This window comes from Micropterus salmoides, unplaced genomic scaffold (assembly GCF_014851395.1).
Source record: "Micropterus salmoides isolate LMB-PRFRI ecotype aquatic unplaced genomic scaffold, ASM1485139v1 Ms_hic_scaffold_23, whole genome shotgun sequence".
NCBI classification, from domain to species: domain Eukaryota; kingdom Metazoa; phylum Chordata; class Actinopteri; order Centrarchiformes; family Centrarchidae; genus Micropterus; species Micropterus salmoides.
The window spans coordinates 18254046-18272488 of record NW_024041484.1 but is presented as its reverse complement, the minus strand read 5'-3'; the positions used below and the strand labels follow the sequence as shown (position 1 = coordinate 18272488).

At 37.2% G+C, this 18443-nt stretch overlaps 2 protein-coding genes across 4 annotated transcripts; one reads left to right on the top strand and one right to left on the bottom strand.

Annotated features, from left to right (window-relative positions):
- Positions 1–264: 264 nt before the first annotated feature.
- Positions 265–7340, bottom strand: atp6v1e1b (ATPase H+ transporting V1 subunit E1b). The gene is made up of 10 exons (XM_038739074.1): positions 7218–7340; positions 7035–7095; positions 6214–6279; positions 4111–4220; positions 3815–3881; positions 3603–3692; positions 2881–2949; positions 2262–2356; positions 2071–2158; positions 265–1022 (listed from the first exon to the last, which is right to left on the bottom strand). The coding sequence occupies exons 2-10, from the start codon at positions 7065–7067 to the stop codon at positions 960–962; spliced, it is 681 nt and encodes a 226-aa protein (XP_038595002.1). The 5' UTR covers positions 7068–7095; positions 7218–7340; the 3' UTR covers positions 265–959.
- A 2490-nt stretch (positions 7341–9830) lies between these two features.
- On the top strand, positions 9831–15614 carry si:ch211-214j24.14 (uncharacterized protein LOC559160 homolog). 3 transcript variants are annotated; one of them, XM_038739077.1, is made up of 3 exons: positions 9832–9988; positions 11353–11430; positions 14394–15614. In XM_038739077.1, exon 3 carries the CDS (start codon positions 14561–14563, stop codon positions 15308–15310), a length of 750 nt encoding a protein of 249 aa, XP_038595005.1. In that variant the 5' UTR covers positions 9832–9988; positions 11353–11430; positions 14394–14560; the 3' UTR covers positions 15311–15614. The 3 variants fall into 3 exon arrangements, with proteins under 3 accessions (XP_038595004.1, XP_038595005.1, XP_038595006.1); XM_038739076.1 differs by lacking the exon at positions 11353–11430 and having other exon boundaries at positions 9831–9988; XM_038739078.1 differs by lacking the exon at positions 11353–11430 and having other exon boundaries at positions 14397–15614.
- Positions 15615–18443: the final 2829 nt, after the last annotated feature.

Sequence of the window (18443 nt, the reverse complement as noted above, 5' to 3'; positions counted from 1 at the left end):
ATACTCACCAGTAAGAACAAGATTTTGGTGTCCTGTGTCTCGCCTCAGCCAACTCACAAAAGGCTCAGCTTGTTTTGCCACAAGAAACTCCGGTATCAGTCGAGCATGTCAGCAAAATACTCGGAGCAACTGGATAATTGGGGCATTTTTGTCTGACAAATACCATGTGATAAACTAATGAACAAAGCATGAATGGCCAGCGTAGCAAAATAAGTACAGCGCACAGCAGTGAGGACATTGTATGAGCCAAAAAGAGCAGAGAAGTGATACTACTGATTTATATTTTATTATGTTTTACATTTCCACAATATAACATTTTCAGAGACACAACCAAAACAAGAAAATAACAAACAATAAAACAACAACCACACATACGTATAATTTAATCTGGAAACCTCATATACATACAGTGCACCCTCTGGAATGATAACTCCCACTCGTTTAAATCATGACAGAGTAACGTACAGTCGATGTAATGTCAAAAAAATAACTCTGTAAGGTCATGTACAGTTTTCAGTTTTGTTTCTAGGATGCAGGGTTTTTTTCTCTGTGATTGGTTGGAGCAGACACCCATTAGCAACACAATGCCCCATACAACTTATAACATGTTGCAGAGGTTAATGAAACTGGGAAAACTGTGACACAGATGCTTGTCCTGAAAATTGATCCAATTAGAGGACAATTGGTCAACCATCCAGTCTGGATCCCGTCGTCCCTGACTAATAAGTGTAAACTGAGACCCTCAAAAGGGGAAGCAGCAGAGTAAACCAGTCACTACAGCTGCGCAGTACCCTTGACGCACATCTGTCATGTTGAGTTGCAGCGTCTATCATGTCTCTTAATGCACAGAAAAATACAGCAATACATTACACAAATTGGTTTCACAGAGGAATGACTTGTCTTTCATATGACAAAATAAAAAATAAAAGTAGAGTTTTTCTCTAATACAGTGGAACTACTCAGTCCATGAACTTGCGATTTGGGTTGGCACCAAAGAGAGCCACTCGAATTTCCGGCATCATCTGCAAACACAGAAACAGATGGTTTATAAGTAGGACAGCAAATCACGATTAACCTGCAGATTATTTTATCAATTCATCTTTTGGTCTATAAAGTGTTAGGAAATAGTAAAAAAAAAAAGCCCCACTCAATTTCCAAAAACCTGCGGTGACATATTAAAAATGTATGAACAAAAGTCCAAAACCCTAAGTTCTAGAAGTTTTAGTTTATTGTATTTATTTGAGCTTTACTACTACTATTACTTAAGTAGGAAAGCCTCACTGAGATTAATTTAAATGCCCCACCCAAAACAATCAAGTCAAACAAAAAACAGACAACACAAAGTATGTCACAAGATCAGAACACTAAATGTATAAAAAAGTGAATGTACGATTATGAAAATCGATCTAAAAACTATGCCATATTTTGGAGACTAGAGTTGTGTAAATTGGGATGGGTACATTCTTATTTGTTCACTTTTGTTGATTTATTTATTGTCCCATTTTGTTTATGTGTTTGCTCACTGTAAAAGAAACTGCCAATATAAGAGATATCATTCTTTAAATTTGCTGTATAGATAGATAAGTGTCAATAAAATAACAATCTTGTAACTAAGTAAAGTTCATTTATGGAACACCTTTCTAGATCAGACAGCTTCATTAAAAAGGACAAAAGCCAAATTGACACAAAATTGAAAAATATAATAAATACAAAATCACTTGCAGCTCCTCACATTGAAACAAAGTTTCACGTAAGATGAAAGCCACACTAATCTTATTTCTGTCAAATTTAGACTGCATGACTGCACTGCTCGTTAAAAGGAGGAATTCTTCTTTGCTATTCTTTTTTCTTTGACATTGAAAGAGAGCATGAACACAACAGACAAAATAATCAAATGTCAAGACCTCTTAAAACATGAGATGAGAAAAAGGAGAGGGGGATTAAAATAGATAAACATAACAACATACATGCACAATGGAAGGCTAAAAATCACACTGGTAGGAGTGTTTATGATGCATATTTAAACATTTTCTGGAATCAAGGATGAAAAGGGTCGTCTCTATTTCCTACCTGCTGAGCCATGAGATCCAGTCTGCTCTCCAGGGTGTTGGCCACCTTAATCTTCCCATTGCCGTTATAGATCTCAACACCTCCAGAACTGACGGAAGACAGGCACAAATCAAAATGACAAAATACCCATCTTCAGGAGTAAATTTAACACGGCAAAGTTTCATTTATGTTAAAAATGTGATGCTGCTTACACATCTGGGGGGATGAAGTTGTCCTGGTCAATGCGGACCTCAATGCTGCTCTTCACTGCTGCTTTATAAATAGCAATAGACCTCTGGATGGATGCCTGAAAGACGAGAGTCACAATACAATTTGAATTTAGATTTAAAGGTGTTACCTAACTCGCTCAGCAGAATCCTCCTCTCTGTCTTCTGAGACTACCTACTCACCTAACATGCTCTCTCACACACAATAAATAAGAATCCATTTCCTATTCTCTCCTATTTCTTGTCACATGCATACATGAATTTGAAACTGAGCTTCTAAACACATCAACTTGATGATCTCTCCTTGATCTACAGTGTCTTGGGTTGTACCTCATTTGTACGTCGCTTTGGACAAAAGTATCTGCTGAATGGATAACTACAAAAAGTATTATTTGGGGGGGCTTTTTGTGCCTTTATTTCAGATAGGACAGTTGAGAGACAGGAAATGTGGGAGAGCAAGAGATGACCACATGCAGCAAAGGGCCGTGGATCGGACTCGAACCCAGAAAGGACTCAGTCTTTGTACATGGGGCGCGCGCTCTAGTGGAGCTAACCGGCGCCCTAACAAATATAAATCTGAACATGCACTTGCTAATTTACTCACCTGTACCATCTGCACATCCTGTTTACGGCAGCGAATAGTCACTTTCGGCTCCAGAAGCTGATACAATCCCTGAAATGGAAGATTATGAAAAGGTTATTAAACCTTAGTTTTTAATAACTTTCTCATAAACATAGTTGCCAGTGTATTAGGTACACCGAGCTAAAACGAATGCAGTCCTTAAATAAATCCTACCCTCATGAAGGCTGTAGTGTTCAATTTTTGTTTAAACTGTTTCAGAGAGGTGTTGATTTGATGGAGGCTGTAGTTTGTGGTGCAGCTGAACCGTAATGAGTTATACTGACAGGTGTTTCTATTATTTATAAGCCTCATTGCTATAAATAGGTGAACATAATATTAGAAATACCTCTCAGTACAATGCAATACAATCAGAATCAAAGTAGGTTTTCACCTACAACGAATATGCTTTGGTGTTTTTGTCCATAACAATAAACATAATAAGATAAAACTGAAGAGAAAAAGGAAGTACTGCGAGTCAAGAAGCATATATGGAAAATTTACAATAAATATGAAAAATTGTGAAAAAAATACGTACAATATAAAAATTAAAGCGCTGTACAGTTTTGTGCAGGAATGTGCAAACTACTGACCAGGGAATGTGCATAATACGTGATAGTAATGTTGTATTAGACTGCATTAGTTTTAGCCAGGTGTACCTAATAAACATAGAGATAAGTGTATAGTAGCTGAAAGTATAAACTAACCTGTAAGATCAATCCGTCCATCAGAGCTGAATACCTGGCTGGGTCTTTTGCGACGTTAACGAGCCGTTGGCGGGCCTCATTCAGCATTTCCTGAGGGCACAATACACATGGGGTTTCATTTACTTACACAGAAGACAGTGTTCACAAAATCCATCTCTCTTGTATAATTAAAATTAGCCACTGTGATCACAAAATGATGTATGGCTGCTTACGGAGATCATATCATCCCGGGCCTTCAGCACCTTCAGTCGAGCCTGGTTCATCAGGTTTGACATTTGACTGTAGACAAATAACACAGACATTGGGTCTGATAAGATTTCTAAGTGAGACTACCGGTTTGTTCTTTGAGACTATTTGAGGCAGCTTACAAAAGAGTCATTGTAGGATGAAGAGACTAAATGAAATTACGGAAATTCTGTCACACATACAGATATATCTTTGGTCTTAAAAAGGCCAGATTAAGGATGGAAGGACTTAACGTGTCCTGTGATTTCCTGCCATGACTCACATTTTCTTCTGCTGCTCAATCTGTTTCTCTTTCTTCTCGTAGTACTCCATTATCTTCAGCCTCTGAGTCTGGACCAGACGGCCCTTCTCGATGTTGAACTCTTCTTCTGCCTGCAGGAGGAGACACAGTTCACTCAACAAGAAGTTCTCCATCATAACATTGTTTTTGTGATCATCAATCAGTGCATCTTAGCACTTATTTTGGTCACTATATTTAAAGGAAGGGCTGGGCAATAAAACAATAATGAGAATTATCGAGATATAATTTTCAATCAATAACAAAGTAATAAATGTTCAATAAATGTTTAATGTAATTCATATGGCTCAAAACAAATTAGCACTTAATTATTACGATAAGATATTTATTTTGTTGGGGAAAAGGGACTGAAAAAAGATTTCACTTTATTTTACCCATGCATATTTGTTGAAAAATTATTTTATCATAATTGTTTTGAATGTTCTACCTCAGATTGGTGAAACGATCCACTGTTTGGCAAGTGATCATCATGTTCTGACCATAAAGAATAGTTTAAAACCACATGTTACCATCTAGTTTCTTTAACTTTCACTCTGGAGCAAAAATCACCCTTTTAAACTTGAAAGAAATAATGATTTGACATTTTTCCTTATAATTATCGATATCAACTGATATGAAATGTTTTATAGTGATACCATTTTTGGACATATCGCCCAGTCCTCATTTAAGGTCACTTTAAAAGGCTTCATTAAAGACATGTTTTCCACAAAATCTGCTGGTAGAATGGATTTAAAATCAGTGTCATGTGTAATTTAAAAGATTAAATTGATTGGTTTGATTGACATGCTGCGATAATTGTCAAAATCTGAAGGGCCTACTTACTGCTAACTAGGGTTTCAACCAATTTCATTATCAGTTAGTCTGTGGAATATGTTTGCCTTTAATCAATATAATGTGTAATAAAGTATATAATATCCCAGAGACTGAGGTGATGTCATAAAATAGCATGTTTATAATCATTAACAGCGCAAAAGATATTCAGTTTACAATGTTATAAAACAGCAAGTTATCATATCTGAGAAGCAGAGCATTATTGACATTTAATGTATGTTTTCTATTAATCTGTTAATATAGTAGCTGATTATTAATTTTCTGTCGATCTACTCATCCATTAATAATTATCATTTCAGCAGTACATACAGTTGGTTGATCTACTAAGACTGCTATTGTTTTAGAGTTATATTTTATAAAAATTTAACTTTGGCTCTGTGTTCAAACATCTAAAAAGATCACGTTCGTAACAACAACAACAGAAAATTAAAATCGACCAATTATAAAATCAAATTAGATTGTTATTATTATAATATTTATAAAATAAACAAATTATACTGATTATATAAACCTGCATGTACTTGAGATTTTAGATCGTACATACATGGCTATATGCAATTTACCACGAAACATCTTGAGATAAGAGCAACTTATGATCCTTAGCGTTAACTTTGTCTACATTTCTGGCATTGTGTATATTTTGAATTTTTGAATCACTTTATTGATACTTAGACCTTTATTGATAGTTTATAATGGCGATCTTTCCTTCTTTGTACTGCTCAACAATTTCCGTCGAGATAAAAAAAAGTTATAACTCTATCTTATCTTATCCCATCGTATATTCTTGTGCACATGTCAATCTTGAAAGAGGAATATTGATATCAATGACACCAACTGTTTAAACAAAGGATTAAATGAATCCAGACACTTTTAATACACTGCCTGGTCTAATGGGGGCACTGTAATAAACTTCAAACAAAAGGTCATAAATTGCGAGAACACAGGCCTTATATTGAAAATCAAATCAAATCTGGAGCAGAGATACATGTTGATGCTGACTCTTCTGGTAACTGCCTTACATGTTGAACAAGTCTGCACTTGTTCCCTCCCACCCCATACATTTAAGACTAATCAAGGTGCTGAGGTTTCCTATTTCTCTATCCTCTCATTTCATTTCATCTCTGTAGTGATGGGTCACCAATAGAAAGGCACAAAATGTCCAACCAACCAAAAACAGAAACCAAAACACATTAATCATCCATTCTGGTCCTAGTCTACAGCACTGTGTTATTTCACCTTTGCATCGATTTCTTCTGCTTTCTCATTGGCCTCCTGTTCGATGAAGGCCATCATGTGCTTGATCTGCAGACACGAAAAAATAAACATTAATTAAAAACAACACTGGGTTTCCTCACATCAGATTCAGATTTCATTTTTAGGGTTTTATGTTAACAGGACGTCATCATGAAACATTATTCCTTCATAAGTACGAACTCTCTCATAATGAAACCCAGAAATCCTTCCTCACCCAGCCGTGAGCTGACTTTGTCACTATGGTGAGGAATGTTTCTGTCCATTTTGTTCATTAACGCTTGACCCACACTTATAACATATGTACCAGTTGACTTCTGCAGATTTACATGAACCCTTTTGGAGGTTATTCACCATGGTCGCTTGCTAAGAGTTCCCAATGAAGTGTCCAGACAGTGGCTCACTCATTCCCAGTTCCTCATCAGGGCCCTGCATGTGTCCATCATGTGATCATTTGGAAATATGACCCTCCACATCTCAGCCATAAGTTCCATACAACGCTAGCTTCAAAATGGCTGTTTATTTCTATATAACCAGCAATCTTATGTACAAAACCAACATTCAAAAACACCACAAATGTTGTATTCAAGCTTATGTTTGTGTTTATTTCGATGCTAACCTATTGCTGCTCTCTCAATGTCATTGTTAATCGACACACACGCACACACTTCCGGCTAATATTACAGCTATTAGAAACATTTCTCGGTGTTGTAATAAGACAATTAGTACCTTAAAAAGTGCTTCTACAGTATCTGAAGAGAAACAGATGAGTGGTGTCATTTTTGAAGGTTAAAACGGTTCATTACCTGCTTCTGTACATCGGCATCGCTGAGCGCCATGGTTGCAGCTGTCAAAGATCCGCTCGGCCTGCGATGAAAAATAACAAAACAAACAGAGAAATTAAAAATATTTTATGATTAAAGAGCTCGTCACCAACAACAAGGAGGTTTTATTTCTGCAATGTGTGCGTTAAATCAATGATTATTTACCCGAAAACCACAAACGAAGATGTATGAATTAATCGCCGCAGTCGTGACTCGTAAAGATGTCTACGGAGGATCAGCTGATGTGCGACGTCACATGATGTTTACTTCCGGCCGAGCAGCGAATCAGGTGCGAGAACAGGAGACTGGTTCATTCTAATGTAGGAAGGAGGAATTTCCATCTCATACTACACATTAATATATGTAGTAAAATACAATATATGTATTTGTATAGATTTTGGGTAGAATAAATCTTTTAGCTTAAAAATGTGGCGTGTTTGATTGTCTCATTGTTTTTTTTTATAATCTTATTGTTTTTGTCTGCATTTGCTTTGGTTTTATTGGTTGTAATATTTTCCTTTCTCTGTAGATCACTTTGCAACTTTAAATTACTTTAAAAACTACTATACAAATAAAATTTAATTTCCTTATTCATATATTCATTGTTAAATTATTATTATTTGTTCATCAATTGTTTGAGGTAATGCAAAGCAAAATTGTAGATCAATCAATCAATCAACATTTATTTCTATAGCGCTTTACGACAACCATCAGGTATCCAAAGTGCTTCACATCATAGAATATAATAAAACAGCATATCATACAATAGATACATATAACAAAGAAAGAAAAGAAAAGTTAAAAAGAAACAAGAAAAGGAAATTGTCACACCACTACTGCGTATTAAAAGCCATTCTAAACAGGTGGGTTTTAAGTTTAGACCTAAAAATCGTTTCATCTGCAATTGTGCGAATATCAGGGGGTAGCTTGGGGTAGCTAGTAGATGACCAAGAACAAAAGGAACTCCACTCTGGTGACAGGAATTAGCCAGCAAAAATTAAAAAAGACAAGATAAAATAAAAATAATAATTAGAAATGAATATATAAAAAGTAAAATAAAATGAAGTAATAAAGACAAATGATAACATACAAAAACAAAAAAGTAAATAAATAATGAGTCAGTGTAAATCCACACATACCGAAGAACCCATAGACTCAGAAGAGCATCCACAGTAACAAACTACCACAACGATGACAGAGACAACAAACAATATGTGCTTGTTACCAACATACACATACATGTACATGTCCCACCGTACTAAATACAAATGGTTAAGTGAAAGGAAATGCGATCAATGTAAGGCGAAATGCTGAAATTTGTCATGTATTGGTTTTCATATGAGTATAAAACATAAAATAAATATCTTTATATATTTTGTTATTCATATAATGTACATGACATTTTTGCAGTATATTTAATGTGGGTCTGTAGAGACTGGATTTCATTTTAACTGCATTTTTAATTGACTTAAACATGGAACTTGGCTTTAGGATCCGCTTTAGGATTGATTTTAAGATTTTATTGCTTGTTTTTAAAATTTTAAATGGGTTGGCACTTTCCTATTTATTAGAACTTTTACATGTACACACTCCTGTCAAAGCACTGAGGTCATCCAATCTGATGCTCCTCGATGTCCCCAGATCCAGGTTAAAATTAAGGGTGACCAAACCTTTTCATTAGCTGCTCCTAATCTTTGGAATACTTTACCTGCTGAAATAAGAATTGCTCAGACTGCTGACTCTTTCACATCCTTGCTAAAGACCTATCTCTATTCATTGGCCTTCAGATCGAGTTGAGTATTGACATCATTGACCTTTTCCACTGTTTTTGTCGTGTATATTTGTTGTGTATTCTGAACCTGGAAAGCACTTGAGTCAACTACGTTTTTTTTTAAATGTGCTATTGAACTTGAACTTGAACTTCTAAAATATACATATACATATTTTCTGTTGTACTTGCAAACTTTTAATTTTATTATGATTTCTATTTTTGGCAAGTGTATTACTCAACCAACTTTATTTACACTCAACACACAATTGATAAAAGTGACAACAAAATCAACAACAAAGGAGAGTAAAAGAGACAATTAAATAAAACCTCACATGGTCACACGAAGCAGATAACAGGAAATAGAGGCACAGGTGAGGTTGAGCACAGTTACTTGACACTGTAGAACCACAATTTCATGGAGAAACTGTGTGACAAGAAGAGAATTCCATAGTTTTGGGGGAGCTATAGAAGCAGTTATGATATGTATGTTTTTAAAAAGCAAACTGTGCACACAATGTGGTGCTTTGCAAGTGTACCATATATAAGCCTCCTGGCATTGTTTCCAGAGTCTTGTAACACGTCCTGCCAGTAGAGGGAAGTAAAACATGGAAAGTTCAGCATTAGAAATAGCTCTTCTTCCTATCTGACATGCGTTTTCCACTCGGTGTCACCGACTTGCATGCAAACTGCGGACTGACTGATAATCTGCAGTTTGGACAATGGACATAAAACTCCCCAGACTGTTTACCTGAGAAACATCTACCAACTGACCTCTTTTGACCTTTCAAGGACTGGGAATGCACAGGTTAAAGTCTGATTCAAGATTCATGAGTCTTTTTTGTCACTATTTACTTACAATATTCATAGTATTTCTCCTTCTGAACAGACAGCTAAATCACCACTTACTGCTCTCCAGCCAGCTGTTATGTCATGCATTTGGGAACTGGGGTGAGACAGAGAGAGAGAGAGAGAGAGAGAGAGAGAGAGAGGGAGGGAGAAGAGAGAGTCTTTTGCACAGCTTGTCCATCTTGTTAGTCCTGTGCCAGCTACAGCATGCATGTCTGCCTATCTGTTGTTTTGTGGCTTCGTGTCTGACATCTCACTTTGATCTCCAGCATCTGCTGCTCTTCAGCAACTCCTTCAGTACCGTGCAAAGAGGGCACAGGTATGCTAGCATGTTGTTTTGTTCTTTTTATTCACATGGCAGAAGATTTTAGCAAAGCCTGAAATCTGAAGAAAGCCAAAGTCTGAAGAAGAAGAACCTAGACTGTGGCTCGAATCAAGAATGTGATCTTAGATGCTCTGTTAAACATGTGTTATCTGTAAACATGTCAGTGTTAGAAGGGTCATTGTGGGTAACTCTGAGGTTGTGAAGGGCAAAATCTCACCTTGCACAAGACAGAGAAACGACAAGCTGGTTTATCTTATCAACCAATTCTCCCACACTGACACTGAAAGCTGAACTTTTGTAAAAAAATTTAGCATCTGATATCAGTCTATCCTCAATTCCTAATTCTTCCTGATTATTTATTTTACCATGCTGGGATAGGATCAGTGGGAATCCAATTACTCAAGTAGGCCAGTAAGTAAAGGAGGGTGACAGAGTGGTTCGTGACACAGACAAGTCAAGTGTTTGAAGGGTTTAAAATGTTCATATGGATAACTTTCAGGCAGCAGTGTCACTGTGGATTGAAGTCTGCATCAGTCTGCAGGACACACAGCTTGGGACAGACAATATGGCCGCTAGTTGGTCATTAAATCAGTGACGTCTGGGAGGTGTCTGTTTCAGCCTGCTCACTCTGGAAGGGGTGGAGTGATACAACGTCAAAAATTTTAGTCATGAGAGAATTAGAAAAAACTACAACATACAAAATATCCAAATCATAAATGAGGGGATAATAGATTTAACTGATCTGAATGCTGAAACACAAACCTGGCCATTAATAATCAGGTGATTTAGCTCTTTAAAGGCACAGCTGTGTACTGGAAATGTTTACTCAAAGCCTAATAAGCCTTTTTATTGATTTTGTCTGGCGGCTGGACTCAAAGTCAAAAGATTTTATTGCACAAAACGTGGCAAGAAGTTGCGCAACAGGCAAGAACTGGGTTTGCTTTCCCCTATGAGCTAACACAAAAGAAATAGTGTTTAACACTTTGAGAACATACTTTATATACAGTACTAATAGGACCTACCAGTATTCCATCGAGTTTGCATTGAGGTAGGGATGGATCCCAAAACCACACTTGAGGCTTGGACAAGATCTTTAAGGTGCAAGTAGATTAGCTAAAGAAGTTTTTAGTTGTATTCAGACACAATTAACTGTATTTCAGTAGTCATCAACATTTTTGGCTTATGAGCTGTTAAAATGACCCAAATGTGACTCATGAAAAGCTACACGTTTCAATAAGCTGTGAGCAAAATGTTGTATAATTTCCATCATTTTTAGAGGCCTGGTAAAAAGTAAAGACAAAAGAAATTACCGAAAAATGTAACGCACGTTTTTTTTCTTTCTTCTTTTGACCCCTCAGATTCGGCTTAAGACCCCTTGGTGGGTCCTGAACCAAAGATCTACAGCAGATGTTCTAACTTTCACGATGGGTGTAAATGTAAATAATTTAATCCAAATGTGACTAATTCAGTCAAAATCAGAAAACATGCATTTATTGTATTTCTTGCAAACCTGTGAACATGCATCACCAGTTTTTTTTAAAGATTATATTTTTACATTTTTTCTTTTTATTGACTGGAAATTCACAGAAAGAAAGATATTCTTCAGGAAATTCTACAGCTTTATGCAAAGTAAAGTTCACTACTACCCATATTGAATCTAAATGGTAAATCTCATTTACATGTCACCTCCAGCTCAGCAACACCTTTTAGATTTTGGATTCACAACTTGAGTGCAAATGTAACAGATATTCAAGACCGGTAGAGGCTGGTAAAGGATTTGTCCTCATTAAGCAGGGCTCTACACACTGGTTCACCCTAATTTAAATATTTAGGGGAACATGATGTGGGCACAGACATTAATGCATCTTTTGTCAAGCATTAAACATTTTACATTTAACACAGAGAATGCATAAAGACACTGGGCAAACTGACTTAATTAGGAGATTATAAAACATTGCTTGTACTTGGGCCCTACTAAAGTACGTTTTATCTAATTCAAATCCAGTACTGAATTTATTTATTTGAGCTGAATCCTTTCAAACTTCGTGTTCGACATACAGTCTTGATGGTCACTTTTCAACTTTTGAAAGTTACTAAAATTATTAATAAGCAAAGGTCAAAGGATTAAATCTGTAGGTTGAGAACCCAAACTAATGAATGAATTGTAAAAAGAATGATGAACAGAAATCTGTCCTTGTCATTTATTCATCCTGTCTTCTGCTGATGTGGACTCACTGAGGGGCAGCAGCTACTGCTGGTAGTGGGAGGAGGAGCTGCCGTCTCAGCCAGAAAGTCTGCCACAAATAAGACACAGAAAACAAAAAGACTTGTATATAGACATTGTATGTTATTGTTCATTGTACCTTTTTATAAATTTACAGTATTTATTCACACCTAATTTTTCCACTACCTGTATGTACATATTAGTTCAATGTATGTTCCTTCTATCTTTGTTCAGCTTTGTTGTTCTTGTTTATAGCTGTATGTCTAATTCGATATTCTTGTAAATATTTCTGTGTTTAAGTACACTGAGAGCAAACCCACAGTCAAATTCCATGTATGTGTACACATACTTGGTCAATAAAGTTAATTCTGATTCTATACATACCAGTTGTGAATGGGAAACTGCAGGCAACAGCTGAAAATGCTGCTTTTCTTCAAGTTCATGCACGTTTAACGGGTGGTTTTCTTCTGCTCTGACGATTATAGTTGATGTTAACTCGAGTAACACGTTTCACTTCATCTGAGTTCATCCTCTGCTCTGCAGCCACCATAAATTTGATTAGATTCAAGAGAGCACTTAGACAACAAAATGCAGTTTAGCATCTAACCAGCAGTGCAAAGAGCAGTCAGGTGCAGAGTAATGTACATATGTGTGGTAATAAAGGGGGCAGATATGAATATGCTAAGATATATATAGTATTGGTGGTAAGAACATGTGCATCATTTACAGCATGCAAAATATATATTGCAAGTACAAGTAATGGCAATAGTAAGAGCTTACATACAGAATAAACAGCTGGAGGTATGAATACGGTGTACATACATATTCTGCATACATAATATAGACAGTAGAAAAAATGAAAATACTATAGGTCCAATATATACAGTATGGAAAGTATTTCCAAACCAATGAAAATGTTTCTCATTTGCTCGCAGACATGTTGTGAATGTGACACTTGATTGGTCAGTGAAGAGCAAGTGTTGAGAGGATCTATTCTGGGGCTGGCATGGGGGCGCATACTTTCTGCAATCAAAGCTGAGTCGTGGCACAAGGAGTGAAAAGGGGTCACCTTGAGACTGAATTCGCGCAAACATGCAGCCATGTATACAGTGGTCATACTTAATCTGGAATGTGTTTTTTTTCTACAGATATTAGGATTTATACTGTTGAGATTAAGTGTTAACATCTCAGTATTGGTAATAATGAGGCGCACTGCTAGAATTTTTGTGTTTCAGACACAGATGAATAAAATGGAACTTTCATTTTATGTTTCTGCTCTCACGTCATGTGAAATCACTGAAATAGCTTCCACTCTTGGGTGACAGATGGAGATGTATATAGTGCCTAAACATAGTAAGATATGCAGGTCTAAGCTATAGATAGTCACAGCCTCTGCAATGCAGAGCAGCCAGTGAGCAACTTTTTCCAACAGCCTCAGATGTCACTGAGAACACAGACCCGTTGACAAATGTCGATAAGCACTATGTTGTACATCGCTATTTATTAAAGCCTCTATGTGTAGAATTTTCCACATTATTCCGATGTACTGAAGTTTTGTTGTGTAGAAAAGTTAGACAATCATGGAGGAAACTGGTGCAGTCTATGTGATGGTTTGTTAGTGTCCTGGCCTGCATTGTTGTCCGTCACAGTGTCTTTCTGATACTACCTCCAGGGAGCGCCAAAGTCAGACATTTTCAGATTCTTCATTAATCACCTTTTTGCCAAGAATTAAATGAAAGGATTGAAAAAAATAATGTCATTAAAAAGGTGTGCAGTTAACATTTTCAAATATATTTTCAATCAGTCCAATACAGATAATCACGTTGTGTTTTTGGCAGTTCCGATATCTCACATTACAGAATGATGTGGAAAAGTTTAGGACTGTCTGTCTTGATTTGGAATGTGACTTGGTGTTTATGGAGTATTCATAACAATTACTTATAATTACTTATCTTTCAGGTATTATAATGCATAATTTTTTAGAAGCTTGTTTTGACGTAAAAGTACATTATTTCCTTTTGAAATGTAGCAGACTAGAAGAACTGAGTAGCATAAAATGGAAATACTCAAGCACACTAATTATACCTTATAATTATACTTACAGAGTTCCCAGCCAAGACATGAGAGTTACTTGGGAGTTTGTCCCACCTGAAGTTATTTACTTTGTCTTTGCAGCAGCCTTCATTCTGGAGGGAAAGGCCCCAGCCGAGTCCAGCAAGGGGGATGGAGGTGGCGGGAATTCTGGTTCCCTCAGCCCTGGCCCTGCTGCTCTGCTATTGACCCAGGCAGAGATCCCCGGGCCCTGGCAAAGCGAGAGCCTGCTGGCAGAGTCCTGGTCCACGATGGGCGACGTGGACCCTGAGGACACTAAGAGCCTGGACAGCAATGACGGGGCGGTTCTGGCCGGAGAGGAGAACCATTCCTCCAACTCTGACATGGTCCACCTGGAGCGAGAGGAGGCTGAGATGCTTGAGGAGGCAGAGAAGGAGGCCGCAGAGGAGGAGAGGGTGAGGAGAACAGAGGAAGAGGAGGAAGAAGATGAGGAGCTGCAGACGAGTGTGTTGAGTGTTTTAGGCGGTGAGAGGGAGCTGGTTGAGCTCAGGGAGGAGGAGGAGCAGGACCTCCAAGCCCCAGAAACTGAGGGGCTCCTGGTGTCATCAGAGGAGCCTCACATGGAGAGGGAGCCTGCAGAGTTCAGGCAGGTGGTTCCCCCGATGGCCCTGCCTCCTCTGCCTATCGTCAGGTTCGATCCCCCCTCCACAACATCCACCCCGGTCCCTTCAACCACAGCCTCTGAAGCTGAGGAGCTTTATTCTTCTCAGGGTCTCCACCCTCCATCTATCCTTGCACCAATAGCAGCAGAGCCGCAGACAGAAAGTCTCGAGCAACTAAAATTCTCACAGATTCCCCTCTCAGATGTGGAGGAACATTCAATTGAAGCCTCTCAAGCAGCACCAGAAAAGCTGGAGCCCACTGCTTTACCAAAGACTACCAAACCTCTGAGCTCCACTGAGCTGATATGTGGAGGTGCTGCTTTAGTAGCCATTGTTGGAGTAGTGGCATATGGTGCTGTGGCCTACTGCAGAAAGTAGAAAACCACTCACTTAAAACCAATCACCCTTTCAACACAGGGCTTTTGTTTAAAAATCTATTCCAACTGAAATATTCCACTTCACTCTCTGAATTCAGGATCTTACTCTCTTTGACACTCTTTGTATTGTAGTTATTAATTGACACATCAATTAGATTTTTCTGTTTCGTTTTGTCCTACCTCAGCTCACAGCAGAGCTCATGGCCTTTGTTTTTCTGGATACAATAGATCTCAGAGGAAACTTAGCAAAATGTAAACCTGAGAATGTAAAATCATGTCATTTTAAAGAATCCTGAAACTTGAAATGTTTGTTTGAAATTTCTTTGTGTGATTGTGTCTCTTATTGCTTCACTAGAAAACAACATGAAGGACTAAAATAGATACTAGTTCCTCTTCTCTACTCTCAACCTTTCATTGGTAATCCAAATGCTGGCAGATTTGGATAGGAATGTATTTTGTCTCACCTGTGCTAAGCACGCCATGTAACTGCATGTATCTGTGCTGCTTATAAGAAATTAACAGCAGGAGAGGATGGTTGGGCTGAAAAGCACCTTTCTGGCCTTTAAACCTGCAATATCATCAGCTTTTAAGTTGATCTGGAGAACATGTAAGCAAACAGCTACCTATTTTCACATCCACCAGATACAAAGCAACATTAGCATTAATTCTGAGTCGTGTTGCTGGACACCTGATGAATGTCATTTCAATAGTACTACTTTTTCTCTAAAAACTGCTGTCTGCTGTGTCCGAAAACAACACTATGAAAGTAGTGGGCTGGAGAACCAAAACAATGAATTAAGGCTCAAATCTGCTAGAGCTAAGGGAAACCTCATATTAAGGTGATACATCTTAGTATGGCCATCTCTATGAGCAACTTCTTTAAAATACAAATGTTAATATAAAAATATTGATTATTTAAAGTAACCCAGTCTCGTCATACCCTTTGTCAAAGGTTGCATGTATCCTTGAGTTGCAAGCAATTTAACCAAAGATTGAAGCTCTTTTTTTAGATTGCTTCATTTTAAACAAGTTTTAGAGGTCAGCAGTGAGATAAATAATCCAGTATTTCACAATTAGAAAAGATTAAAGAATACTTCAGCAAAAATATGTGTTTTTTCTCGATCCTTGTCATCCTTGTCACCCTGCAGCAGGATCATATTTTATTGTCTCAGTGGTACCTGAAACAACACGCCAACATCAATGTAGCCCCTGGTTTGCTAGATAACAAAATACATGTCCTGCCATGTGTCTGAGCAGGACAATAAACCCCTTCAAGCTCCAACAGTATGAGCCCTGACCTTTGACCTCCCTGTGTCAGGAGAGCAAGAGAGAGCAAACACATAGTAAACTGGAAAGAGAAATTATTAAACTCAAATGCAGCAAAGCAGATTATTTCCTTAGTCAACTAAATGTAAGTTGTGCTTTTCTACTTTCCATTGAGTTGTACATTAAATATACAAGGAGCTACTATCCTACTTTTTTGTTTTTGTAAATGAAAGTGATTATTGTAGCCTAAGTAACATCATTAACTTCCCATGTGGACATCATGTTATGCAACAGCTGTAAAACAGGCAAATAAAAGTGAGCAGATGTATCTTGATCTCCCAGTAAAAATGTGCAGCTGGAAGTGACACAGGAAGGTTCGAACAGAAAACATTAGTATAAGAGTAATGTAAAGCACTCATGTAATAAATATGGTGTTTGTGTAGGCCTGCATAGAGTTCACACATTTGGAACATAACATAGAGACAACAGAATTCAATTTTAAAAGGGCCTTGAGCATCTTATAATCGAATCAAATAATACTGTAACTATATTTATATTGTTAGAGTGCAGTGTGAAATTATTATTGAAGTAAACTAATCTACATCATTGACGTTACCACATTTTGGCTAGTATTTGGCTTTATTATTTTAGTGTCAGAGACTCATCGTAGATTGAGAGGATACAGAAAATGAGGATTGATGGTACAGATCTGACAGTGGAATCCATTGTTCCACATGTTTGGTTTACTGCTCCGTCCTGCCGTCTGCTGGTCAGTCAGCAACATTTCAGTCTTTAGCAAAAGCAACAAAACCAATGTCAACCTTAAGACAACAGCACCAGGAAATTAATTTGAACTTACACTTAATTAACCTCTATTCAGCCAAATCATATTCTTTAAAACATAAATTAAGTGTCTACTCATTTATAAAGAAAAGGCACCTGCTGAATTACCAAGGTAGACCAAATCTATTTTAAAAGGTTATGTATGCAACTTGGTTTTCACTACAAAAGAATAAAAGAGGGTCCTTCATTGGGATTAGAAATCCTGAATAAAAAATTTAAATAAATATATCTAAGAATTAAACAATGTATGTAAAACATGGCAAAAACAAAGTGAAGCAGTCTGAACGTATTACAGTTTTTCTCAGTTGCTTCGGTACATTTCTCAAACCATCCTTAACATTTGCAAAACAGTAAGTGCATTTCTCGAAACAGGTAGTACAAACAGCACAACACAGTGGTTTACCTGCAAAAGCCCATAATTTAAGCTCAAAATCCTTAGTCTATCTCTCAAAAGCAAATCTTTATGTCATGGAACTTGTCAGTGCCATCAGAAGGACAAGTCCTTGTGTCTTGTTTATGAACAAGCAAGTCAAAATGTTTAGCCATCTTGTCAATATAACAGTGTACTGTATTTTCTCATGTACACTTTGGCTAAGATTTTGATGACAATGATTGAAAATGCATAAGGCTGCACTTTTTTTGTATGGCATATATCACTTTCACCAGTACAAAGTTATACATTGCTGGAGAGAGGACAGGAATCACAGCCATGCTTTTACTGTTCGCACTGTAATTTGTTGACAAAGCATGTCATTGTAATACAGAAAAGAAAGAGACAGGACTGTTGCATGGGATAAAGTACACCCCTTTGGCTGACGTTCCGGTCTGTTGTATCACAGATTCTCTTCCACATCACAACAGATATCTTCATCAATTCAGGACACATTTACAAAAAAATTCAAATAGACATGTATGGAATGTCTATCTATATACATTCATATATATACATACGGAAGTCCTAATCAAATATTTTACTCCGTTTTCCTGTGATAATGGGATCATTTTCTTGTGATTTCGAGATAACC